We start from the raw sequence: 25,924 nt of genomic DNA on the forward strand, positions 1-25,924 counted from the left end.
TGTGGCAGCACCAGCATCATCCTCTGGGAACAGAGAACAAGGTGGAAGGTACCCTGGGAACAAGGCTCCCCAGGAGGGATGAGGTGGTTCCAAGGGCAGTTTGTCACCAAAGGGTGACTGCTCCCAGGACGCTGTGGCTTCCCCTCCTGGCACAGCCTCTAATTCAGGTGTCTTGGGGCTGTGCTGTGCTGCAAGTCCTGGCCTGGCGCTCTGACGTGGCTCAGCAGCATCTGTGGCAACACCCAGGTCACACAGGGTGACCCAGAAAGGCCCGTGCAGGTGTCAGGGGACAGCCAAGGCTGGACACCCGGCTGGGGAGAGGTGTGTGTGCTCTTCATCCTCGGGTTGTCTTCAATAATCCATGAGAAGAGCAGGAAAAGCATGGATAAGCGCAGGTACAAATGAATGGGACATGGCTATGGGGACAGAGGTGGCCGTGGTGGCACCGTGCCCATGGAGGATGCTGGCTGTCCCTGCTGCCCCAGCTGTGGTTTGGGACACGGCGGCACCGACCGGCGGCAAGGGAAGCACGAGGGCATCGCGGCTGCACCGCCCGCCGCTAATGACAGCGCGGGCAGTTAATTACAGGGCAGGAAATTATACACGCAAAGCCAGCTCGAGTATCGGAGCAGAGCCAGGGAGCCGCGGGCCGGCTGCGGGGCAGGGCCCGCCCGGGATCTCTGCAGAGGAACCTGAGCGGAGGAACCCGAGCAGCCCGGGGACTGCGGGACACGCCGGGCACGGGGACAGCGATGGGGCGGCGGGGGAGCCCCGCCCGTGCGGCAAGGGAAAACAGGGAATGAGAAAGCTGCGATGGACAGGGACTGCCCAGGGGGCTGTCAGCTCTCCTAAGTTCAGCTCGGGGGTCCCTGTGGGAGTTCCAAAACCCTCTGTTCATAGAGTTCCCTGCTCCACGGACAGAGAAGCTGTGCGGGCTGCGAGGCAGCGGGCTCAGGGGGAGGAGGAAGGAGGCGGAGCGGCCCCTGCCCGCTCCAGCGCTCGCCCGGAGGGAGGGATGTTCAGGCACCCCGAGGGAGGGATGTCCAGGCACCTGCAGGGATGGTGTCCATGGGCCCGCGCCTGGAATGCCCGTGCCTGGGTGTGGCCCTGCCGAGGTCACCGGGCACAGAGCGGCGGAAGACGGGCAGGGGGCAGTTCTCGAAGGCCGCAAAGGGAGGAGGGCAGAACCACCTCACCCCGGTGGCGGCCGCTGAGATGGGGGAGAGCGGGAAGATCCTCTCGCTGTGCGGGACCGGGGCCAGGGCGAAAGAGACGCGAACCAGCGGCGGCACCGGGATCCGGCACGGGGGAACCGGCACCGCCCAGGCCACGCCCCCGCCAGCCCGGCCCCGCCCCTCCCCCGTGACGACAGCGCCCCCGCCCCCGCCGGCTCTTGCATCACGCGCCGGCCCCGCCCCCCAGTCCCCGGATGAGGCGGCCCCGGCGGGCGCGCGCTGCGGCGGCTGTGGCAGGGGATGCGCTCCGGTGAGCGGCGGGGCCGGGGCCGGCTCGGGAGTCCCCGCGGTGGCTCCGGCGGGCTCGGCCGTGCGCGGCGGGCGAGGGGAGCGGGGCGGGCGGAGAAGGGGTCGGGGGTGCTGCGGGCCCCGGTCCGCGCCGCGATTGGCTGGGAATTGACAACGGGGCAGGGCCCACCCCCGGTCCGCGCCATTGGTTGCGGGCGCGGCGCCGCCGCTCCCGTTGGCTGCGGGCGGTGTCAGTCGCGGCGCGGCCCCGCTCGGCCGCCGCCCTGCTCGGCTCCCCCCGCCGGGACCGCGCAGGGTGCGGGGCGGGCCCGGCCGCACCGGGGCTCGGAGCTGCCCCGGGGCCTGCCCGCCGCTCTGCCCGCCTCGGCGCCGAGCCTGGGCCTTTTCGCATCACTGGCAGGCAGCTGGCCGCGTGGTTTGCCTCTGTTCTTGTAAAATCCCTGATCGATCGTATGCCCGGGGCACACAGCGTCTTTTTTAGGAAGAAATTCCTCTCGGAATTGGTGACTGGATGCTGGGCTGGGCAGGGAGGTGGTGGTGGAGTCATCATCCCTGGGGGTGTTCAGGGAAGGGCCGGTGGAGCTCAGTGCCCGGCTGGCTGACAAGGGGGGGTGTTTTGTCACGGACGATCTCAGAGGTCCTTCCCTGTGATTCCATGGTCTCCGCTGGGTGTTGGCCCATAATTCGGTGAGGTTTTTTTCTCCGAGGTTGTTGCCCTCTCTCCGTGCGCTGTTGTGTTCTGTCTGAACGTGCCCAGCCCCGAGCCGCCGTGCCCGGGTGATGAGCGTGACCCGAATTGCAGCAGACGTGCCGGAAAGGACGCGCTGCCGGCAGAGCAGAGACATCCCCGAGCCGCTCTCAGCCTGGGGACTGCCACCGGCACACCTCGCTCCTTCCCGGGAGGAGGAGAGCTGTGCTCTCCCACCCACAGCCCAGGCTGCACGGCAGTGACTCAGGACGTCTCTCTTCCCTCTGCCTCTCTGCTGACTTGCTCACAGGTGCAGGGGCTGAAGGGCCCTTTTGGATGCCTGTGGCATTTGTTGCCTGAGAGGGGGTTAAATACAAGAAACTGCTGTAGAAGAGTTCCTTGGATATTTCAGAATTTTTTTTTCTTCCTTTACTTTTTTTTCAACACCCCCCCCTCCAGGAGACAATTCCTGGGCACTGCAGAGAGCTGGTGGCCTTTCCAAGGTCAGTGCTTTGTTAGAGATATCAATAACTGTAAGAGGAAGAAGCTGTCCCAAGGCAGAAAAGAGATTGGAGGGCTTTAGATATTTTGTAAGAGACTGCCCAGAACAGTGGTGGAGTCCCCATCCCTGGGGGTGTTCAAGAAACTCCTGGATGGGGTGTTCAAGAATCTCCTGGATGTGGCACTCAATGCTCTGGTCTGGTTGACAGGGTGGTGATTAGTCAGAGGTTGAGTTGATGATCTCAGAGGTCTTTTCCAACCTGAATGATTCTGTGCTTCTCTATTTATTTATTTAAATGTCAGATTGATGTGTTTGCAGTGTGACTGCACAGACAGGCTGGTTGATGGTGCCAGTTAACTGTGGCTGCACAGGATGTGGCAGAGGTGGGTAATAATGAGGGTCTGGGATTAACAGTGTTAGGTCTGCCCTGGAAGAGATCCCCATCCTGCTGTGGCTGGGCTGTGCATTTCTCTATTGTTGTGTATGTGGGGACAGAGCCTGGGTGAGGAGATTTAATGCCACTTGTCACTGGGAGTCCCAGAAGTGAAGGAAGTGTTCAGAGACAGTGTTTGAGTCAGTGTTTGAGTTGCCTTCCTTCCTCTTCAGGGGAAAACCCTCTTTCTTTTTTCCCTTGACTCTTTAGATTTTGCAGATGCGTAAGGTATTTCCTCATTTGGTGGAGAAGGACAGAGAAGAGAAAGGAAAATAAGAAAGTGGAGAAAAAGCACGAGACTGATGATGTCTGTGACCTTGGTGTCACAAGGAATCTTGTCTCTGGAGACACTGCTGGCAGCAGACTGCCAAGAGGTACAGCAACAAAGTACAGTTTATGCCCTCCGTCCATTACAGTTGCTTTTTTGAGGTGCCAGGAAAGTCAGACTGCAGAAAGGAAATGGTATTTTTGCAGCCCTTGATGTTTGTGACACCACAAACATAATCAAGATAAACTGGGGAGTGTGTTCAGCAAACCGCCTGCACTGCTGTGTTGCCCTGACCCCCGGGCAGAGCCACCCAGACCCATCAGAGCAGATTTTTCATGATGTGGTTGTGTCCCTCGAGGGCTCTTCTGTACCCACAGCTCAGTGGAAGGTTGTGCTGGTTCCTTCTCCTGATCAACACAGTTTGGCAGGTTACTCTTAATGCTCCTGTTGTTAAGCGCTCATTGCAGAGCCCCTCTCTGCTGGAGGCTGCTCTGTGATGCCATTTTTAGGGGGATTTTTGGAATCCATTTTACCTGCCCCTGGCACTGGTAGAACTTCAGAGATGTAAAAGCAATAGAATTGAGTCCTTTTGGCAGAAATCTGTGCCGAGTGCTTTTCCCTTGGGATTCCTTGGCCATTCTGTGGTGTCCAGAAGCATCTCACCCTCTGGCCACTGCCTTCCCAGGAGATGATGTCATGGGGATCGTTTGGATTGCTGGGGTAGCTCCAGGGGAGCTGGAGCTGTCCCTGGTGCAGGCTCTGTGCTGTGTGTGCCACAACCTCTCAGGTAATGATTGCTGTTGGGTGGGATGCCCTGGAATTCCTCAAGGTTTGAAGGGAAAGCAGGCAGAGCTGGAGAAGCTGGAGCTGGCTGGGTGATCTCCAGAGGGGTTCAGGTCCATGGCAGCCTGTGCCAGCCACCAACCAGAGCTCCTGTCACACCAGCCTGCCTAGGAGGGAACAGAGACTGAGGCAGGGACAGGCATATCCTTTCCACAGCCTGAATTTCCTTCCTAGTTTACTCCTCTCTGTGTGGGTTCATCCCTTTGGAGTTTCTGGGTACGGAGCTGGGAGCAAACTGCCCCGTGCTCAGGCCAGGGTGTTCTGGGACATGCACATCTTCAGGAGCCTTTCCTTCACCTCTGCAGATACTGAACCTGCGGCAGGAGCACCAACCTTTTCTTTTTTAGTCACTTCAGTGGTTACTTGGCAAGGAACAGAGGTCAAATGTCTGAAACTTCCCATGTTTGTGAAAGCAATAAAGGTTTTCAATACAAAATTCTGAAACATTTGGTAGTCATAGCTTCACTTCTGAGAAGAGGCTTTTTGTATCAGTGCATTTCTTCTGGTTTCAAGGCTTCTAACCCAGTGCTGGCTCACTCTTCAAGGGTTTTCCTGTGACTGGATATCAAATATTCACCAGACAGATCAGTCTTGGCCATGTGGTGTAGAGCAGACATGTTATATTTGATTAATGAGGTTGTTGAGATAACAAGGCTTTCCATGTGATGCTTGGTTTATCTTAAAGACGTTTCTGAATTTGGCACCAGGTTCCTGCAGGTAGGAATTGGTTATCTCCTGCCTCCTGTGCTGCCCAATTTGGAAATGGAGGATTTATTATTGCAGCAGAGCAAGGAGCGTTGTGCTGACGCTGTGCTCGGTGACTTTCTTCTCTTCCTGAACGCTCCCATGCTGCTGTTGTAAGAGAGAAGGAGGCATTTGTTGTGGTTCACTCGAGAACATTCAGTTCAAAAATAGAACTGCAGGAGAAGGTTCACTTCCCAGAGGTTCAGTTTCATCCCGGCGATGGATGCAGGCACACTTCCAAAGGCGTGGAAATCCGCTGGCTCCTATTCCAGTGTGAGCAAAACAAGCCCAAATTGATTGGTGAAATCTAATCCACAGCTTCTGCTTGTTTGTTTGCCATCTTCTAATAAGACCATGCAGTTTTGCTCTGAGTTTTGACTGAAGTGCTTGGGTTACCTTGCTTTGAGTCTTGATTTGTGGGCGAAAAATCAAGAACTTCAGGCTGCTGGGGGTTTCTCATGGTTTGAGAAGGTGAAGGATGATGGAAACAAGATTTCTTCTGCTATTCTGCCCATGAATCAGCAAGAAGGGGGAGGAGGAAGAAGAGCTGGTTGTGGACAGTCCTGCTATGCGTGGCAGCCCTGGGTGGTGCCAGCACTCGGTGACGGTGTCATTGCCTCTGAGAAGGGGGGACTGGCAGCCAACAGGCACTTGGTCGTTCTGTGATAGCCAGAGTGGGTTGTTATCTCGAGAACTGAAGGCCACATGTCAGCTTGGCAGAACTTCTTGATCAAGTCCTATTTGAGCTGGTTGCTTGTTTAATTCTAAAGGTCAGTGGACATTTGTGGTGCCTTGAAGGGAGGGGGGATCAGCCAAGCATAGCTGGGGAAGTTCAGCCCTGTGGTTGGTCCTGTTTGAGTGGCCTTGCTTTGCTCCTGCTTAATTTTTACATGTCTGGTGTCTGAAAATATTGGGAAAGTGGGGTTGTGAGGAAGAAAGCAGAAAATGTGCAGAAAAACGACCTCTTCATGAAGACCAAATAATATTAATTCTCTTTATATGGCAGTATTTATGAGCAGGTTTGAAGTGGAAGAGTGTGAGGCAATTAGTATCAGGAGGAATTCTTTCTGCAGCCACTTGAGATGCTGCAGGTACATCCAGGGTGAATTGCAGTGCTCAAAGTCATCGCTGCCATGACGTGTGAGGGACTGAGTGACTTTGAGAGCAGGGAGGAGTGGATTCCCCACTGTGGGAGGGGGTGGGTCCCAGCTGAGACATCCTGTTGGATTTCAGGTTGAGTGTTTTGGTCTTAGGTTTCATCCCAAGCTTCGCCGCAGTGTCCTGTCACATGGAGAGCCCGGGAAGCTTTTTTAAGGTACTGTGTTACATTTCAAGCTGTGTTTGTGCTTTCAAAGCTTAGCTGGAAGGTGGCTCCAGAGAGGTTTGGGGGTTGCCCTTGAATGCAAGATTCCTTGAAGTATTTGAAAAATACTGTCTGCATGTTAGTTTGGTTACTTCTGGTGCATTCTGGCACCTTTGGCTCTCATGATATCCGGAGGATACTGCTCCTCTCGTTTTAAGGATGCTTTCAAGGTGGGAAAGCAGATTTGTCCTGTACAAACCCCTCTGGATTTAGACAAGCTCTTAACCTCCACACTGTGTTTTTTTAGAGTAATTGCAGCGTGGAAAAGTTCCTTCCTTTTCACAGTGGAGAGTTGCTCTGTCCTGCTGACTTTGTCTGGGGGGCTTGAAAGGAGCCCCGGTGTTTTGAGCATAGTTCTTGTCTGGGAGCAGCTTTGGAGCTGGAGCTGTGCCTACAGAGCTGTGTTTTCCCAGGGCACTGTGTGAATGCTAAGCTGTGTTGGAATGAATTTGAGTGGGCAGCAGCATAAGCCTGCTCTCATTTTCCCTGGAAGACGCTGCTGCATTGTCTTGTCTGCTCCCTGAAAGCCTCAGTGTTGTTTGTCAAAGGCTGGATTCTGCAAGTGCCACGTATGCAAAGAAGCCCTGAATAGGAAGGACTGGCTGTGCTGGTTCTCAGCTCCTGACAGAATTCCCAGCAGTTTTTGTTAAACTCTTGCTATTCCGTGGGCATCCGCTCTCCCACACGTGAGGTATGTGGGATTGTCTGGTTGTGTTCTGATAACTCCCAGGATTTGCTCTCTGCTTGCACAATCCATGTTTTTGTGCTATTACTCTTAGGGAATGGCCAAAGGTTGGCGGGTTGGCGGAGTGAAGGATTTCCCGTGGCCACGTGTGTGCTGGGAGCAGGTTTGGAAGCTGTCAGCATCTCCCAGCTCCCAGGGTGATATTTTGGCTGTGAAGCACTGTGTTTGCAGGGTGTCTGTGTGCTCTTAACCCTTTCTCCTGCCCCTCATGGGAATACAAAAACATGGGATCTGGAAGCTGGAGCCCAGCAGCACACACTGGCATTGGCACTGGGAGCAGGGCTTTATGCAGAGCAGTCAGCAGATCCCAAATCCCTGCTGCTAGCATTAGGGACGGTGGGAGACATGGAGCAGGGGCAATCATGACCTACCACCTGCTTCACCAAAGCAGGATGAGAGAGCTGGAGAAGATCCGGATGGGTTGGGAAGGAAGAATTCCTGCCCAGGGCCTGAGCCAGCACTGGGCTGAATGTCCTCCCTCCAGTGTGTGAAAGGTAAAGTTGTTTGGACAAGGAGTTGGGGGCAAACACACCTTCTGTCCTTGGAAGCCCCATGCAGCCCTTCCTGTTCTTGCACAGGCTGCTGTGCTTGCAGGGATCCCTTGGATGTTGATTTCCAAGGGTGTGCTCCATGTGAGCAGACAGGAAGGAGTCTTGTACCTTATCTCAGCTACTTCTAGGAAATGATGTAAGATGCTTACTTGTGCAAGCTTTTTTGTAGCCACATCCTGAATTTTACTGACAGCCAGCTTGGCTGCTCACCTTTTGAGCTCATCTCTGGAGCTGTGGGAGCTGAGCCTGTGTTGTGCTTTATCTGATTTATTCTGGGATGAATGTGCTCCCTGCTGCTTTAGAGCCGTTAAGGGAAAGGTTGAAGGGATTTATGGAAGGGTTGGATCAGTGCTTGGCAAATGCTAAAGGTGGCACCCAGCGCTGTGTCCTGGCAGTGGGAATCACTGTCCAGGAGCTGCTGGACACACCTGAGCTTTGTCAGGTGTCTGCTCCCAGCGTGGAGCTGCAGCAGTTGGGGCAGGAATACTGAGCTGTGCATCCACAGGCTTGTGCACAGAGCTTGGGATTTGTCCCTGTGGAGTGACTGAGCTGCCTTGGTAACGGCTGATGCAAGTGCTCCCAAAGAAAATCCTGTCTGAAATTTGTGATGGTAATGGCTCCACAGGTACTTTTCATTTTCTCAGTGCAGGAAAGGAAACGCCATCCGTTCTCCTGGGCAGTGTGAAGACCTGAGCCATGACATGTTTGCTTCTGCATAAAGCTGTAGAGTTAAATAAACACAGTGTGAGATTTGAGGTGTTTTTGAAGTGCTTGGCACCCTCTGGATACATTTGCTCTCGGTTGTGGCAGCTGCAAGCTCAGCTGGAGAACCAATGTGCCAGTTCTGCCTTGCTGTGTTTGGCCTGCCTGCCCTCTGACGAAAGTATTGAAAGGGATTGTTCTGGCCCACTTTTAGGTGTCAAAAATGTGGGTCACTGAGATACAGAACACATTAGAGTGACAATTTTAGCCTGGAGGGACAGAGTTGGCTGAGAAGTGATGCCTGTTGGAGTGTGAAAGTCAGGACTTTTAGGTCAGCTCTTCTGATCAATGGGCTTGGCGCAGGCGTTGTTCGGAGCCTCTGCTTGGAGCACAGGGGAGGTTGGGCTCACCCCATCCTTTTTCTGGGTGGTAAGGACAGAATTTGAGGCTTGGCTTTCTGAGGAGAAAAAAAATGCCTTGAAGAGCTTTGGGATTGCTTGGGGAGGGCTCAGCAATGGTGATCTCATGGTGGGGTCTGAGCATTGTCCTGGTCCTGTTCTGCACTTTATCTCCTTCACCACCTCTGAGACCTGGTGTGAGCTGAGGTCTCTAATGTCTCATGTTCCCTAGACCATATATAAAACCATAAAACCATACAAAAACTATGTTGGGTTGTGTTTCTTTTGCTGGCTGATAGCCTGGGGAGGTCCAAGAAAGGAGGATCCTCATGGAAGGGGGATCACCAGTGCCTTGGTGTGGGAAACTTCACCTCTGAGCACCTCCAGGCTGGGAACATTCCTCTGTGACGTGACCATGCCGTTTATGGGAGAGGCTGATCTTCCTTGTCTGCTTGAGGCAGCAGAAGTACACGGAAAATTACTGTTACCTGCATGTGACGCAAGTAGGGATTAGCCAGGACTTGCTGCAGGAAGAATGAGTTTTGATCTCCACACAGAGCTGTTTGTAGTTTGTAGATGAACACTTGGAGTGTTCACCCTCCTTCACTGCTCACCCTTGCAGCTCTAAAAGCAGCTGTAGTGCAGTCACTGTGTGGTGGCAGGAGGCAAAATCTCTTAGAAACATTTAATGAAGTAAAGTGGAAGCTGAGAGCTGTACGTGCGAGTGTGTTACCAACTGTGGGCCTCAGTGGGCTTGTGGCACCAACTGGAGTTTTGGTGGCAGGTACAAAATACAACCAGAACTTCTGGTCTCGTTTCAGGCTGCTCCACAAGCACTTCCAGAGGCTGGGGAAACTCCTGGGGCTCGTTGGGGCAGGTCTGTGTGCTCGATGAGCCCTGGGAGGGGTTCTTGACGGTCCTGGGTGTGGGTGCCAAGTCCTGGTGCCCAGGCTGGGCAGCCCAGAATTGAGCAGAGGTTTTGGGGGTGGTCTGCCTGGGTTTATCCTGAGTGTATTCCTGTGTTCGTGTCCTGCAGGTTGTGTTGATCATGGACAGTGAAGAAATCCCTACTTTTTCGAGTCCAAAGGAGGAAACTGCATATTGGAAAGAGCTTTCCTTGAAGTACAAACAAAGGTATTGTGGATTTGCAAGCTGAATTTGGTTCTTAATGATCAGAACACTGTTAATCTGTTCCTCTGCAAGGCCACACCAAGATGGTTATTAGATACTTTAGAGAAAACCTGTGAGAAGAGAATTCTCTGGAAAGGATTTCCAGCTTTAAAATTTGCATCTCTGGGAGCTGAGTGTTTCTTGCCCAGTGCCACCATGCCAAGAACTGCAGGCTATGTTTTGAGCATGTTTGAGCAAGAGCAGAGCCTTTTTATGATCATGTGCACCTTTGTGTAATTAAAGTGCTGCCTTAAGTGGTATCTTGATGTTTTATCTTAAGAAGGCACCTTTGGGCTTGCCTTGTATCATTCCTGTTCCCTCAAGCTTCTTGTAGTGGAATTACTGGTATGAGAAGTGGCTGATTTGGTGTCTGCTGCATTTTATTCAAGTGTTTCATAGCTCCTGGTCCTGCCTGTACCAGTGGTTTGCATCTCTTAGGGGACACAGGACTTTTTGTTACCAAAAGTGCCAAGAGAAGCTGCTCTCTGGAGTGATGCTGTGCATCTGGAGGGATTGGAGGGTGGGCTGAGGTGTTTTTGGAGTTAAATCTCTCTCAAGCCCAAAGAGCCCAAGGGGCTTTTTTTGTTTGGTTTGGGGTTTTTGGGGAGGGACGTGTTGGGAATGTGGAGGGGCCTGTCTGTGTGGAGAAGCCTAAGCTGTTCTTATGTGTCAGAAATTCCACCTGAGACACCACTGGATGTGTTGTTACCCAAAGCCTCGGTGGTTTTCTCTGCTGCTTGCTCAGGGCTGAGCTAGTACCTGTGGTAAAGATGCAAATTTAATAAGTGAAGTATGTGGAGTGGCTACTTCCAGTATTTAATAACTCACAGTAGTATGAGGTAGGCATGTCCTGCCTTCCTGACTCTGCATGACTTTTACAAACTTTAATTGTCCAGCTAGTGCAGAGATGCAAAAACTGTTCATCTCTCTTTGGTTTCTGACCAAAATCTGGTTAAATGTTTGCTTAATTCAATGTCTGTTCCATAAAGTCTGCCAGCAGTGAAAGCTAATGGAGTACAAAGTGCTTCTCAGGCTTCCATGAATCCTGTAAATAGCTTTGGTTCCACACAGGCATTCAAGGTGGCTGTTGGGTTTGATGTAAGAAAATTAATTTCCTTCAATAGCTTAGCTTAATGTAATTTTCTGTTTCTCTATTTTTCTTTTTTCCCTTAGAGGTCTATGGATGACTCTTAAGTGCTATAAAACTCCCGTTTTTCAGCATTTTATTTTAGAAGAGCTGCAGGTTTTGTTTTAACTTGGGAGATACTGGCTTCTCTACTGATGAAATCCTCTCCTTGCAGCTTCCAGGAGGCTCGTGAAGAGCTGGCTGAATTCCAGGAGGGAAGCAGGGAATTAGAAGCTGAGTTGGAGGCACAGCTAGTGCAAGCTGAGCAAAGGAACAGGGATTTGCAGGCAGATAACCAAAGACTGAAATATGAAGTGGAAACATTAAAGGTAGGTTTTCTCTGTGGTAGCATTGCTTTTCCTTTCAGCTACATCTTGGATCTTGTTTTGGATCATCTGGGCTGCTCTTGGGCACTGAATATCCAAATAATAAAGGAGTTGTCTGGTTAAGATCCACACTGAAGCATGGCATGTACCCCAAATAAGGCCAGGGACATTTCTGGCAGAATTTTTCTTGTTCACGTCATGAAACTTTGTCTTGGAGTTTGTGCTGGTTTGAATTCCCAGGGCCGTGCCAAGGATGAGCTTTATTTGTTCCACAGGGAACATCAGCATAGCAACAGGGCACAACACAAGGGGTTTTGTCAGGCCACTGCCTTGTCACCTTTCTTTGCAAATCAGCGGTTTTGCCCTCAGGGTCTCCTTGGTTTTATGAGACCCCAAGGAAACCAGAAAATGGGTGATTTGTGCCTGTCTTTCAAGGAGTCTCCACGGCCATTCACAGCCGTATCTGTGGAGCCAGGAATTGCTCAAGGGTTATGCTGCTCATGCTTCTGCATGTGCAGGAGGTAGCTCTGAACTGATGTCTCTGTGTTAACAAGTTCTTGCCTCTCTTGAAATCTTGAGAAAGCATCATTTTGGGCAGTCTTGGCTTATTTAGTGAAGACAGAGGTTCGAAATTCACTCAGTTGAAGGAGGGTTTATGGGATTACTTTGTGTCTCCAGTCCCAGCTATACTTGCAGGGTCAGGATGTGTTTTATGAGGTCAGTAGTTTCTCCATAGGTCCCTGTCAGTTCCCTCAGAGGGTGTTTGGCAGTGAATTCTTCAGTCTTTTGAGGATGACTTTGTGGGCCTGGAGGTTTTGTGGCAGATGTCAGTGGCCCATTTTTGCTAATGGACACATCAGAGAATTTCTGGTGTCAGGGTGGATGCTGCCAAGGCAGAAGCACTGAAGGCTGTGCAGTTGGATTTCTCTCTGCCTTCCTGGAGCAGCTGTCAGTGCAGGCTGTGGGGAGCAGATGCAGGGATGCATCCCTGAGGGGCGGCTGTGCCAGGGGGGAGGGCTGGGATTTCGCACCATGGCCAGCACTGATGTTCACAGTGTGTTCCTTCTCCCTCTCCAGTTCCTGCTCTGAATTACCAGCAGTCTCAAACCAGCATTCTGCAAGGAGAGTGATACCTTTTGTCCCCTTTTCGTGCTGATGACTCGGCCAGTGCCAGCAGCTGATGTTTATCTCCCTCTTCCTTGTTTCAGGAGAAACTGGAGCACCAGTACGCCCAGAGTTACAAGCAGGTGTCGTTGTTGGAGGATGACCTGAGCCAGACAAGGGCCATCAAAGATCAGCTGCACAAATATGTGAGGGAGCTGGAGCAGGCCAACGATGACCTGGAACGTGCAAAGAGGTGAAGGCTGCAAACCTCCTCTTCCCTTCAAGTTTGCACCACAAAGATCTTTTCTTTGCTACTCAGCTTGAGCATTTCATTGTTCCTTAAAGGGAAAACAACAATCAGAAAAACCCCAAACACCCCCAAGACTTTGGATTGTCTGACCAGTGCAGTTGCCCCTGATCAGCAGCTGGTTCCTGTTGCAGCAGCAAGGGCAGTGGAGCAGTGTGGTTTGTGAGGAACAAGCCCAGAGCCAGCCAGGCCACTGCACTGCCCTTGGTACCCCCAGCTAAGTGACTGATGTTTGTGGTCCTGCTGCCTCAGAGCCCCTTTGAAGTCAGAATCTGCTGCTTTCCATGGTCCCTGTTAAGTCAAACAGGCCAAAGGAGTCTCCTGGTCCCTTGCAGAGCAGCTGGAGAACAGCAACAATCCTGCCGTTTCCAAGTGCCTGGAATGAGCAGGCTGCTGGCAACACCCAGTTTGGGAGGAGGTCATGCTTCCCTTCTGCTGAGTGGGAATTGTGCCACTGATTCAGGGAGAGCAGGAATGAGCCTCTGGCTATCTGGAAAAAAGATCTGAGAGCTGAGGCCCTGTTTGTACAAGGCTCTTAAGCTCATGACTAACTTTTGACTGATTTGGGGAGAATTTGGGTCTTAGATAATGTCCCAGTGCTCTGCTGCCCACCTGGGCTGGGCTGTGCCTGTGCAGAGCCCTGGGAGCCCGGCCCCACCTGAGCTGGGCACTGATTAATGCACAGCTTTGAAGCATGGCTTGGGGAAAAAGGAGCTGCTGCTCTGGGCTGGCTCTTTCTCACATCTTTGGTCCATCTCTGAGAGCCAGATGCTATCGTGCTCTTCTCATCTTTTCCCCCTGTTCCTTTGGAGTTGATTACTCCTTTCTAAGAAGCATTTCCATGGCTTTCAAATGCTTACCTTGAACGTAGCACCACTAACATTTTCCTTCTGTTATGCTTTGAATAAGCTTTTATGCTGGCTGAGCTGAAGAACCTAATATTCTGGATTTTGTTTCTAGGGCAACAATAGTTTCTTTGGAAGACTTTGAACAAAGGCTGAACCAAGCTATTGAGAGAAATGCATTTTTAGAAAGCGAACTGGATGACAAGGAGTCATTGCTGGTCTCTGTACAAAGATTAAAGGATGAGGCAAGAGGTATGGCTGGTCTGGTTGGTTCTGGGTCCTGGTGCAGGGTTGATTTGCTAGAAGAGGTGTGCAGCAAGCAAAGCTCATGTTTCTAGAAAGCCTCACATGATGAGGCTTGAACTGGATGCTTTAGGTTTTACTAACAGTGTGTTCTTTGTATGTCCAGTGTAGCCAAAAAGAGAAAATTCCTCATTTAGGCAGAATTAATAAAAGATGAATTCAGGATTTTTAACACAAAAATACTCTGTTCCACAGATATAAGAGAATTGAGGACGTTGCTTCAAAAGTTTCTCGTGCTGTGGGTTTATAGCAAGGGAAAGCACAGGAAATGGGAAGTACAGGATAAATGATCAAGTAACTTTTAAAAAATCTCTCCCGTGTTCCTTCTAAGCCCTTGGAAATTGCCTCAAATACATTATTTAAGATATTCTGGTAAAGATTGTATTTAGACCTGTGGGAAATGTTTGGGATGGTGTTCTGGGATAAGATGGGGAGCTGGGAATTCCCCAGTGGATTTCACACTGGGGATGCCGGGGAAGCATTTTTATTGCTGGTATAAATTGTTTTCTCTAACAGTGGAAGTGATAAGCCTCCTCATAAGCCTGTGCCAGCCAATAATGTAGTTTAGAGGTTGTTGGTTTGCAACTTTGTTCCCTAAATGAAGCCTTCGCAAATATTTCCCCATTTAAGGTCTGGACCTGAGATTAAGAACATGCTTGCCTGCAGATTTTTTGTTGTTGTTCTCCTTTATGAACCTTTTTGAAGCAAGTTTGTGCCCCAGAATTGGGAGCTTTATTGGAAGCACTGGGATTTTGTAATAAATATGAAGAAAGACATTTTCTGAGGAAATACATGTATTGTAGTTTGAGATTAGGGCACTAAAACTGGAAAAACCAGCAAAACCCAGGGGACTGTTTTGTAGAACACTAGAACAATCAGCAAAACAGACATCTTGTTTCTTAGATGAGTCATTTGGACATTTTTAGCATTTGTGAGTTATTCCCCCTGGCAGCAAGCAGGAACAGTGGCCTCTAAAAGAACTGGTACTGTCAAACTCAAGGTTGACATTTCTGATTGAACAACCTCACATCCTCTTCTGGGAGCCCAGACAGATTTTCACTTCAGCTCTTCTGTTTTTCCTAAAATCTGTTCTAAATGTTTGTTACAAGTTAAAAGCTGTGCTATGCAGTTAATTTTACTTTTGTACCAGATTGAGGCAAGGAATAGGAGGGTCTGTGAAAATGAAGTTGCTTTGCCCAAAAAGGAACAACTCACTTGTAATGTTTGCATCTTTCTGAGGATTTGAGAGACCCATGGCTGGGCTTTGCTGAATGTGGAAATTGCCAAAAGCTGTGGAAAGGGAAGGGACAGGGTAGAGAAAAGCTGCAATCCTTTGCAGGAGGTGAGAATAAAACCAGGCTTCTCTAATGCCCAGTCTTTTCCCTGTCCTTTGGACTGCCCTCTAGTCTGCTCTTTCACTTGTCACGGCATCAAGAAACTGGATGCAACCCTTGGACTGCCTTTGGCTTGTGTGGATTATGACCTGGGATCAGAATGTAGGGAATGGGAAACACAGGAATAGGCCATTGCTCTGTTTTTCCCAGCTGTGTTTGAGCAGGAGCTGGGCTCAGCAGCAGCAGCTCTTTGTGTCCAGCTGCAGTTTTGGTAATGTGGAGCTCACACTGCAAATGGGGAGAAATCCTGAGGCAAATCAGCTGTCCCCATCCCAGGGACAGGGAGCTGTGTGGGGCAGGCAGGGAGGGCTGTTTGCTCCCTCCTGTCATGTCCTGTGTGGGATGGGGCTGCTCTGAGGGTGTCCCCGCTGCTGGAGGAAGCAGCAGCAGGCACTAACCCAGGAGTGTTGAGAAGTGTCCCCTGCTGCCCCTCCCAAATGAACAGAGAGAGTGTTTATGAGAGAATCAGTCACTAATACGGGATTTTGTGGTTTTTTTCCTTCTCTCAACCCTCAGACCTACGTCAGGAGCTGGCTGTGAGGGAAAGGCAGCAGGAGGTGACCCGGAAATCAGCGCCCAGCTCCCCCACTCTGGACTGTGAGAAGATGGATTCAGCTGTCCAGGCCTCTCTCTCCTTGCCAGCTACACCTGTTGGAAAGGGATCAGAAAATAGTTTTCCTTCCCCAAAAGGTATCATCCAAAGGAATGGGGCCTGGTTGTGCTCCTTAGGGAACCCAAGGTGAATGTGGGAATGTGGAGATCACACACTTCCCTGAGGTGTGTTTGAATCCCAGGTGCATTCAGGAGTAAATAGCATGGGAGGGGACAGTGAAGCTTAGACACTGCCTTTGGGGCAGGCAGGGGTTTGCACTCTGCAGTGGGTGCCTGCTGTAGAGCTCTGAAGATATTTGGGAGTGCAGGGAAGTGCAGGGACTGGTAATTCTGCTCAAATCTGCAGCAGCAGTGGTGGGTGAGCATGCTCAGGAGTTTGGAGTCTCTGTTACCACACTGACTTCTCAGGGGTCCTGTTTCCTCCATGAGGCAGTGGGATCTTAGTCCAGCCCCTTTCCCCATCTGGAAGGCTCTGGACAGTCACAGGGATTAATACTTGATTTTTCAGATGAGAAGAGTGGGTTGCAGAGGGAGCTCTGGCTGGAGTGGATGGATTGCAGTCAGTAGCCTTGCAGATGGAGAGTGCATGAACTCTGCTTGGGGGGGGCTAATGGGAACCAGGGCAGTGGGCAGGAATTAAGCTTTATCATTTTCCCTGGCTGGTGATCCTGCAGTTACTGTGGGTAATTGTATGAAATGTCTGCAGCAGGATTGTAGATCTATTAGGGTTTTTTTTAATGTAGAAGCTGTTTTATTTAAATTTTTTCAAAAACTGAACTGTGGAGGAGTGAAGTAATCAGATGTGTCTGTGTTTGCAGCTATACCAAATGGGTTTGGTACCAGCCCACTGACTCCTTCAGCTCGAATATCTGCACTCAACATTGTGGGAGATCTGCTACGGAAAGTGGGGGTGAGTGCTCTGAGCTCTGGGCTCTCTCTGGGACTGCTGTCCTTGTGCTGAATCACAGCACAGCCTTGGCCCCTGCTGGGTACATTCTGGAGCTGCCAAGTCATCCATATTCACTGCTTAGTATTTGATCATGCATTTTTTAAAAATTATTTTTATTTTTAAAGTCTGATCCTATGGTTCTGATCCAATTTGGGGTAAGAAAATTCATATTTGGAAAAAAAAAATTTCAAGTGCTGGGTTAGACACTGTCAACTTGTTCTTACCTTAACTGGGCCTTCAGCTTCCTCTGTCTGGGCTGCAGAGCTGGAGCTCAGGCCCCAGATGAGGGGGGAGCTGGCATCACCCTGCCAGGGTCTTCTGGTGGGAGAGCTCCTCTCCCATGGAGATCTGCCACAGATACTGAAAGAAAAAACAGCCTGGAAACCTTTAATAAGAAAGTGGGAAAATAAATGAGGAGAAAGCCAAATGCTCCCATCTGTGGTTGGTGGGGAAGTGAAATGCATGAGCCTTTAAAGGGATTACACTGTAAGCAGGGAAGAAGTGCTTTAAACATCTGTTGCAGTGTTGTTCAGGACCCAGGCTTTCCTCTTGGAAGAAGAAATGATTTTGAGCTCCCAGGAGCTTCTGGGTCAGCCCTGGTGGTTTGTGTGTGAGTGAAGCACAGGGAAGCTGTGGCTGGCTGTGCCCTGTGCCTGTGTAACCACACTGAACCTAGCAGGAGCTGCAGTACAGACAGTTGTTTTAGCAGAGTTGGACATGAAAAATTGCCTGGCTGCTCCCATTTGGAGGCAGTGAGCTCAGCCTTGGTTTGAAAGGGCAGCAGGACAGCGCGGGGTTAGCAGTGACACGTTTAAAAGGGGATCATTGTAGTAAGAGTCTGCAGGGGATTTAGGGAGCTTAGTGACAATCCCATGTGATTACTCTGCAAGGACAGGAAATGCCAAATAAGCAAGCTGCTCTCCCAGCCTGCCCTGAGCCACAGCTGGCCACTGAGCCTGGCTTCCAGCTCTAGGAACAATTAGAGGGTGCTCAGGTTCTTTGGGGTTTGGCTGTGCCTCATCCCAAGCTTTGTACTCCCTGTCCCTGCAGGAAGTTTCCTCTCTGCTTTCCTGCCTGCAGCTTGGACAGGGAGCCCTTGGCTCAGATCACACTGCCTGTGGCCAGGGGACAGTCTGTGACACCCAGAGTCACACACGGCTGCCTGTACAGTCTATCGTACCCAGATAAACTTCCACGGATTCCTAGGAGTCTGCACAGGGTTCACTTACCCGTGGCAGCATGTCAGTGCCCTCTTCATGGAATATTCTGTGCAGAACAGGCCCAAACCCCACATTTAGGGAGGTGAGTTTCAGTTTGCAGTGCAGGCATGTGCAGTGTTCTGAACGCCCCCGTGCCCAGGGGGTGTAATGAGTAAGGACTGTCTGCTACACCACACGGGTATTCAGGATAAGGTGGATCTACACCACATGGATATTCAGGATAAGGTGGATGTTCAGCCTCTGGAAGTGGCAGAAAGGGCAGCTGATGTTCTGGAGTAGAGAATCAGGATGTTGCTCCTCATTTCAGGAGTCACTGTCACTTTACATGGGGGGAAAAAAGACCTCACCAGGCCTGTTTGGAAGGGTGGCTGTGAAACTTTAGAGATGACTTTGTTTTGCATGCCAAGATGAGGAAAGAATTTCCAGGAGGCGTTGTCCTGGTGAAAAAAAACAACTTTCCAAATGATCAGTTCCTCTCATAGCTTAAGGATTCTGCTTTAGGCTCTCAGTCTTCTGATCAGCTCAAGGCAGCTGCTGAAGCAAGAAGTTTGGTTAACTTCTGCTAGGAATTGGCTTCCTTATCTTGGCTAATTATTTCAGAGTTCATCTGTTCTGCAGTCTGAGCCCTCGTGGAGCTGAGTAATGTCTGGCAGTCTGCATCAGCATCTGTGTGTTTCCTTTGTGGTGGGGTGACAGAGGAAATGACAGCTTTGTTCCCGTTTTTTTGCCAAGGGTGATCACACTGGAGTCCTGATCATGGCAATCTTGGGCTCATGAGCAGCAAAATACTTCCTCTTAATTATTACCTTTTTAACACTGTTTTTTCCCTCCCCTTTCACAGGCCTTAGAATCCAAATTAGCTGCTTGCAGGAATTTTGCAAAGGACCAGGCATCACGGAAATCCTACATTTCAGGGAACGTCAGCAGCGCCGTGATGAGCAGCAACAGCACAAAGTACCCACACCCAGGGCACACGTCCTTCTTCGACAAGGGGTGAGTCAGGGCATGGCTCTGCCCTCAGGGAGGGCACTCGGGAGCGCTTTTCTGGCCTCGTCCTGAGCCCACCACAGCTTTCATCCTGTAGCAGAAACAACTCGTGGAGCGGAGTCTGCAGGGGATTTCTGTGAAGCAGAGAGAAGCAGGTGTGGGGGTGGAGTACCTGATCTCTTGGTGTCTGTAACCAGCCCCAGCAGGGAGGAATGGGCCCTCTGAGAGCATCTCAGGAGCGGAGGAGGGGCTTCCAAAGCTCCGGGTGTGCTCTGGGAAGGGCAGATCCACACCTGGAGATTCCCGAGCAGCAGCTGAGGGCAGGCAGGGATGTTCCCTGGGAGGGAGGGAAGCCTGGGTGCTCCCACCCCCGTGGGAGAGGAGGGGTGAACCATTGGTGGTAGAATTATGGCTCCTCCCTGCTGTGAGCCTGAGAGCCAGGGATTGCTTTCCTGGAACAAGGACACCGCGTTTGCCGTGCTCAGAGCTCTCTCTGGGATGCTGGGAACGCTTCTGCAGGAGGGTGTTCCCCAGCTCCTCACAGCACAAGGCCCTGTGGCTGTACAGAGGTGGAAAGCACAGAGTTCTCCAGTGGTACTGAGGGCAAACACCCTGCATGCTCCCATCGTGTCATCTTCACGTCATCAGTGCAATGTAAAGCTGATATTCCGCACTTCCTCAATCCTGCATTTATTTCAGAGAATGAAACGAGCTGTTTCCAACCTGAAATGCCAGAGCAGCCAGCTGAGCTGCTCACATTCATCCTCAGTAGGGCTGTGTGGGGAGCAGGGCAAGCTGCACCTTAAACACTGTCACTGAGGGCATCTGGAGCCACTAGGTGTTTGCTGCTTCTGGAAAGGAAGAGTTCAGAGCCTTAAAATCATGTGCAAATCAGTCTTTCGGGCGGTGTGTGCTGCGGGGCAGAGGGGGCTCTGCATCCCCCAGCAGGGCTCCTGCAGTTCCAGGGAGCAGGGAGGTGCTGGGGAGGGATTAGGGCAGCTCTTAGCAGGCAGCATGGCTATATTGAGGTGTGGTGTGACAAATAAGCTGATTGCTCTGTGGGGTGGGGGTCACTTTTAATTATGCAGATTGTCATCACACTCCTTATCTGGGCTGGCTGCCTGGAGGGAGGAGCAGGCTGGGGCTGAGGAAGGCTTAGAAAGCCTGGAAGGAAATGCTGCAGCAGAGCTGGGAGGGTTAGTGGACAGGAAGAGGGCTGCAAATGGTTCATGAGCTGAGAGATGCTGCACGGCCCCACTGTTCCATCCTTGTCCCCTGTACCCTGTGTGCTGTCCCTTCAGCCACTCCTGCTGCCCTGCCCTGTCCCCAGGAGGGGCTGGCAGTGCCTGTGCTGTGCTCCAGGGCTGCTGAGGAAAGCCTGGTTTGGGCTGGCAGCTGGCCAGCCTTTGGGGGCTGTGCTGGGGCAGTGGCCAAGCCCTGGCCATGCTGGCACGAGGGGCTGAGCCAGGCCTGACCTTCCCATCCCTTTCCTCCTTCTTCTCCAGTCCCTGCACTCCCCTCCCTGCCCTGAGTGTAGCTGTGGTCCAGATGTGACCCTGCTCCAGGTGTGAGTGCAGCCCTGCTCCAGGTGTGAATGTAGGTGTGATCCAAGTGTGGCTCTGTTCCAGGTGTGACTCTGCTCCAGGTGTGAGTGCAGCCCTGTTCCAGGTGTGAGTGTAGCTCTGCTCCAGTCTGCAGCCAGGAGGAGCTGGTGGCTGAGTGGTGGGGTTGGCTCAGAAATAACTCAGCCACATCATCCCAGCTCTGTTTGCTTTCCTCCTGCTGCCATTTTGTTGGTTGAAATATTGGAGGTACCCCCAGCTCTTGTCAAGGCCCTGCTCTCTGCTCTCAGAGGGGAACAGGGCAGCTTTAGGGGAGGCCTGGAGCACAGCAGAGCTTGCACTAAAGCTTGGCTGCAGAGAAGGAGTCAGGGTTTACCTGCTTGTTAAAAACTCAGCAGTGTCTGGTGTAAGATCCGTTTCCTGTAGGTTTGTCCCTCCAGGAACATGCAGGTTCTGTCCAGATGCCAGGGAATGGCAGAACAGCACCTGAGGATGGTCCCCAGGATCGATACTTGTTTTTTTGCTGTTGTAATTATTGTTAATTAGTTGTTAATGTCAGTCCAGTTTTGTCCAGGAAACAAAACTGCTCTGGGCTCTGCAGGGCCCTGGCACTGGGACAGCCATCCTGAGGTGCTTGTTCTCCTTCCTGCAGTCCTGAATGCCAATGTCCTCAGAGCTGATGTTTATTCTTGGTTATTTTTGTGAATCCCTTGGGCTTTGTTTTAATGAAGCGAGCTCAAGCTGAATGTGAGAATGCCTGTGCTCACACACAGCAGTCAGAGCTGCCTCTGCACTGTTACCCACAGCCCTGAGCAGAATACACCAGGCTGGGAAATCTGGGGCTTTCTTCAGCCCCTGATCCACCTTATTTAAAGGTTTCCTTGGCAGAGAGGGAGCTGTGGGTGGCTCGGATGCAGTGATCTGTGCCTGTGCTGTGCTGGATGGCCCATGCAGAGCAGTCTCACTGTGCAGAGCTCAGACAGCACAGGTTTGCTGAGCTCTGGTTGAACACCTTTGCTTGGCCCCAGCTGTTGCCTTAAGGGTTGTGCTCAGGAATGTCATTTTTGTGTGCATAAACTTTCCCTTTCTCTCCACTAGGCGTGAGAAGGTCATATTCCCCACCTTGGTCATGGGTAAATGAATTCATTTGCACTGATTGGCTGCATGTGGTGTAACCTGGGGCTTGGGGCAGCTCTGGGGCTCTGCTAACTGCACGAGGTAGTTGGTAGTGCCACACTAATGGGCCCTGATCAAAGCCTGAGGCTGCAATTGCTCTTTCTCCTGACTCGAAATGAACCTCTCTGCTGCTGTGACCTGTTGCAAACATCAGCCTGAGTGCTGCTTGCTTTCTATATGTTTAATACTTCAGATTGAGTGCATGTTTCTGATTGAACTGGTCACAGCAGGGATGCAGGGGAAGCGTGGCTTCATGGATGGAGTTCGTTTGGAAGGTTTGCCCTTTGGTTGTGATTTTCCTTCAGCGTTTTGTGGCTCTTGACTTGCTGATGTGCAGTGGTGTGGTTGTGGCTGACAGGAAAGCAACCAAGGGCACACAGGTGGCTGGGAGATGGCCAGGAGTGGAGCGGGGAGGGGACAGTGAGGGTAGGGACAGCAGTGTCCCTGCTCAGTGTCACTGTCCCTGCCCAGCACAGCTGGGGCAGTTCCAGAGCTGTGCACTTCCTCGTCTCCAAATGTGCTTTACCAGCTGTTTTCCCTACAGGCCAGGCTGTTCAGCTCCACAAGAATCTTCCACCAAGGATTTGTTGCATACCTAGAGCTGAGGGAGTCTTGGGTGTCATGAGGTGTTAAGTACAAAATACAGCTTGAAATGCAGTTTAATGAGCCCAAATTAGTAATCAGGGCAGGGAGTGGTTGGCCCATGGCACTGCAGGGACAGGCAATCAGAAACATCCCTGAGGAGCAGCCACTGCAGAGACATTTCCAGCAGGGAATGCTGCCCTTGGCTCTCTCTGGTTTCTTGGGAATCCCAGCACAAGGGCACAGCACAGGCACCACAGAGTGTGCTGGGGTGGTCTGAGGGCAAAGGAAAGGGGGCAGGAGCAAGAGGAGGACCTGGCTGGGGTTAATCACTGTGGGCAGGAGGCTCCAGACACCTCCCAGAGCTGCCCAAGTCCTTAGAGCTGGAGCACAAGAGCTTTTCCCAGCTCATTCCTGGAAGCTTAGGCAGGACCTTTTATTGGTTATTTTTTGTAGTTGTTGTGTTCAAGGTATTTTCTTTTCCTTTCATCCTGTCTCCCACTGCAGCAATGATGATTTCTCTCTCTTTTTTTGGTGGCCTTTCATGCTACCACCAGAAGGCCAAGGCTGGGCAAGCCCTCCCTAAGCTCGGCCTTAGTGTCAGCTCTCAGGATCCCCCAGTTTGGTGCCTTTTGCTGGTGCACAGCAAATCCAGGCTGCTGCTTCAGCTTGGGTGAGGAAAGGCAGAGCTGGGGGTGCTGCAGAGCTGGACCTGCTGAGCCTCCAGGGCTGGGGGTTCCCCCCATCCTGAGTATTGCAGAGCCCCTGAGGACTTTCGGGATCCATCCCTCCTGGGGCTGGGAGGGGGCCCGGAGCTCCTTGGAGGAGATTTGGCAGCACAGATGGAAAAGCTGCCGGGCCCACGGGCTGTTCTCCCAGCCCATGGGCAGGGCAGGGGCTGCGGAAGGGGCAGCCTGTGGAGCTGGGGCTGGGGAGGCTCCGGTGGGATTGGTGGGGCACAGAGACAGCTTGGCTGAGCTGTGACCCTGCTGAGCTGTGTTTGTGTGTGTTTGTGTGTGTTTGTGTGTGTTTGTGTGTGTTTGTGTGTGTTTGTGTGTGTTTGTGTGTGTTTGTGTGTGTTTGTGTGTGTTTGTGTGTGTTTGTGTGTGTTTGTGTGTGTTTGTGTGTGTTTGTGTGTGTTTGTGTGTCCCCTCCCGGGCACAGCCTGTGCTGCCGCCCCGAGGGACACCCGGGGCTGTGTGGGAAGGGACAGCTGGGCCAGCCCTGACCCTGCACACACGCACTGTCTGCCCAGGCTCCGGGGCTGCTGTCCTGCTGGGACAGTCACCTCGGCGCAGGGGTGGCACTGAGGTGACACCGGAGCTGTCCCGGTGCTGCCCTGCCCAGGGAGGAGGGGCAGCGGGCTCAGGGCTGCGGGCTCAGGGGGGGCAGCAGCAGCAGTGCCCTTGCTGTGCTCTCCCTGATGTGCTGTCTCTCGTTCCCAGGGCAGTGAACGGCTTTGACCAAGGCCCCCCCGGCCTGGGGGGCTCCCGACCTTCCTCGGCGCCGGGAATGCTCCCCCTGAGCGTATGAGCCCGCGGCAGGTTGGACTTGGGTGCTTTTCTCAGCTCACCTCGGGAAGAACTGCTCCTGATTCCTCCCCATTCCCACCCCGCTGGAACGTGACCCTGAGGGGAGACCTCGAGCCCACCATGGGTGGCCACCACCCAGGCCCTCCATGTCCTGTCAATACAGTTTGTTTTCTGCTGTCGCTGTAGTGGACGTTCTCTGCCCCGGCCCCACGAGCTGCCACCCTCTGCTGTGCTTGGGGACACCGAGTCCTGCTCTGCCAGGGGACAGACCAGCCTCGCCCCTCCTTTTCCCTCTCCTCTCACTTAGCTCTGACACAGCTCTGGCTGCTCCTCCACAGGCTCCCCTGGCCCTGTCCCCTCCCAGGCCTGCAGCTGCTGCTCTCAGACCTCGTGGAAGTGCCCTGGGGGAGGCCAGTGGTGGCCCAGGGCCTGTCTCAGGGCCGGCTGCACCCACGGCAGGCAGGGCTGGATGGGCAGCTCCAGGACAGGCCCACCCCTGCTGGACACACACAGGGCCAGGCTCCTCATGGCAGGGAGGGAGAGGGGGTGGCAGCACACTCAGGGTGTCCATCCCAGCCCCCCCAGACGCCTTGGCAGGGCTGAGCATGGCTGAGCTGTTCTCCCTGGGGCTCCTGCCCTGCTGCAGGGGTGGGCAGTGCTGTGCCCTCAGGTGCCCCCAGGGCTGCCCCACAGCTCCCTGGCCCTGCTGGACTCGGCCTCCGTCCCTCACCCCACACACACAGCAACCCCAGGGGAGCTTTAGGAAGCTGCTGCTCCCCCTGTGACCCCCTGCCCATCACCCCTGTGCTGTAGGACTGGACTGTGCAGCCTCACCTGCGGACTTCTGTGACAGCTGGGGGCGACTGAACCTTGTGGGTCTTTCAAGCAACACCTTTGTGTGGTTTCTCTGTTCATGTGCCTCAGAGTCAGTGGATTTTTAGACTGAACCAGCAAATGGAGCCAGGGTTGGAGCTGAGGGTTCAGCAGTTGTTGTTCAGGGGCTCTGCAGCTCCCAGGTGGTTGAGTTACAAATGCTGAGAATAAAACCCCACTGGCCCAGCAGTGGAGGTGGGATTGTCCCTTTGCCATTAGGGTTTGTATGGTCCTTCCTTCCTGTGCATCCTCTGCTGCATTTGACTGTTTACATTTGTTTTATTGTACATAGATTTGTAAACATAATACCTTGGCCTGAGGTCTTTGTACATAACTTGGGCTTTGTAGCTTTATTTATTCAGCCTCTCTCTGGCATGTTTCCATAGGATGTACGTTCCACCCTGGTGCCACTGACATGATGTGGTTTCAAAAGAATGAAAACAAATGAGAGTAATCTTCCAAAAATAAAGTTCTTTTAATGTGGAATCAGTGCATTTTGCAGAACCAGTGGCCGTGGCTCTTACTTTGTCTCACAGGGTTTTCTGCCAAGCCCCAGGGAGGGGCCATTGTTCAGGCAGTGCCACATTATCCCACACCCCTTCCCTTGGGAATGTTGCCCCTGGTGCTGGCTGGGGAGGTGTTGGAAGCCTCCAGCTGCCTTCTGGAGGGTCTTTGCCTCCTTGGAGCGGCTGGAAGGAGTTTCCTGTGCACAGGCGCTGGGCTGGGGCCCTTCCCAGGCTGCTCCATCCCTTCCCTGCCCGGGGCTGTGCCTGTGCTGCTCCTGCCGCTCTCTAGCCGGGCTCGGTTCCTGCTGGAGCCGCTGTCCAGCCCTGGGGCTGTTCCCCTGTCCAGCCCTGTGGCTGTTCCCCTGTCCAGCCCAGGCTGTTCCCCTGTCCAGCCCTGTGGCTGTTCCCCTGTCCAGCCCAGGCTGTTCCCCTGTCCAGCCCTGGCTGTGCCCCTGTCCAGCCCTGGGCCCTGGCCTCACAGGGACACCCCGGACACCCCACCCCATTCCTCTGGGGCTGCCCTCGCTGCCAGCCCCTGCCAGAGCCTCACTCCTCCCCCAGCCCAGCAGGGTCACCCTCCCTGCAGCCGCCCCATCCCCTGCCCCGGTACAGCCCCAGCTGAGCCTCAC

General features: G+C 52.6%; 1 protein-coding gene across 7 annotated transcripts; it reads left to right on the forward strand.

Moving 5' to 3' along the window:
- Nucleotides 1–1,402: 1,402 nt before the first annotated feature.
- NDEL1 (nudE neurodevelopment protein 1 like 1) lies at nt 1,403–25,293 on the forward strand. Of its 7 annotated transcripts, none has more exons than XM_063409350.1 (10): nt 5,190–5,732; nt 6,216–6,277; nt 9,758–9,855; nt 11,193–11,346; nt 12,552–12,700; nt 13,715–13,851; nt 15,813–15,986; nt 16,727–16,818; nt 18,919–19,070; nt 23,830–25,293. In XM_063409350.1, exons 2-10 carry the CDS (start codon nt 6,251–6,253, stop codon nt 23,915–23,917), a joined length of 1,071 nt encoding a protein of 356 aa, XP_063265420.1. In that variant the 5' UTR covers nt 5,190–5,732; nt 6,216–6,250; the 3' UTR covers nt 23,918–25,293. The 7 variants fall into 7 exon arrangements, with proteins under 7 accessions (XP_063265421.1, XP_063265419.1, XP_063265418.1 ...); XM_063409347.1 differs by lacking the exon at nt 5,190–5,732 and adding an exon at nt 21,725–21,759 and having other exon boundaries at nt 6,246–6,277; XM_063409351.1 differs by lacking the exons at nt 5,190–5,732; nt 6,216–6,277 and adding an exon at nt 1,403–1,485.
- The last annotated feature ends 631 nt before the right edge of the window (nt 25,294–25,924 follow it).

This window comes from Prinia subflava, chromosome 12 (assembly GCF_021018805.1).
Source record: "Prinia subflava isolate CZ2003 ecotype Zambia chromosome 12, Cam_Psub_1.2, whole genome shotgun sequence".
NCBI lineage: Eukaryota > Metazoa > Chordata > Aves > Passeriformes > Cisticolidae > Prinia > Prinia subflava.

Excerpts from the sequence above, each read along its gene's own strand:
- NDEL1 (XM_063409348.1), top strand. The coding sequence starts at position 3,410 with ATGATGTCTGTGACCTTGGTGTCACAAGGAATCTTGTCTCTGGAGACA. Across the intron at positions 12,701-13,714 it reads GACCTGGAACGTGCAAAGAG|GGCAACAATAGTTTCTTTGG; the intron begins GTGAAGGCTGCA and ends TTTTGTTTCTAG. Across the intron at positions 19,071-23,829 it reads ACGTCCTTCTTCGACAAGGG|GGCAGTGAACGGCTTTGACC; the intron begins GTGAGTCAGGGC and ends TCTCGTTCCCAG.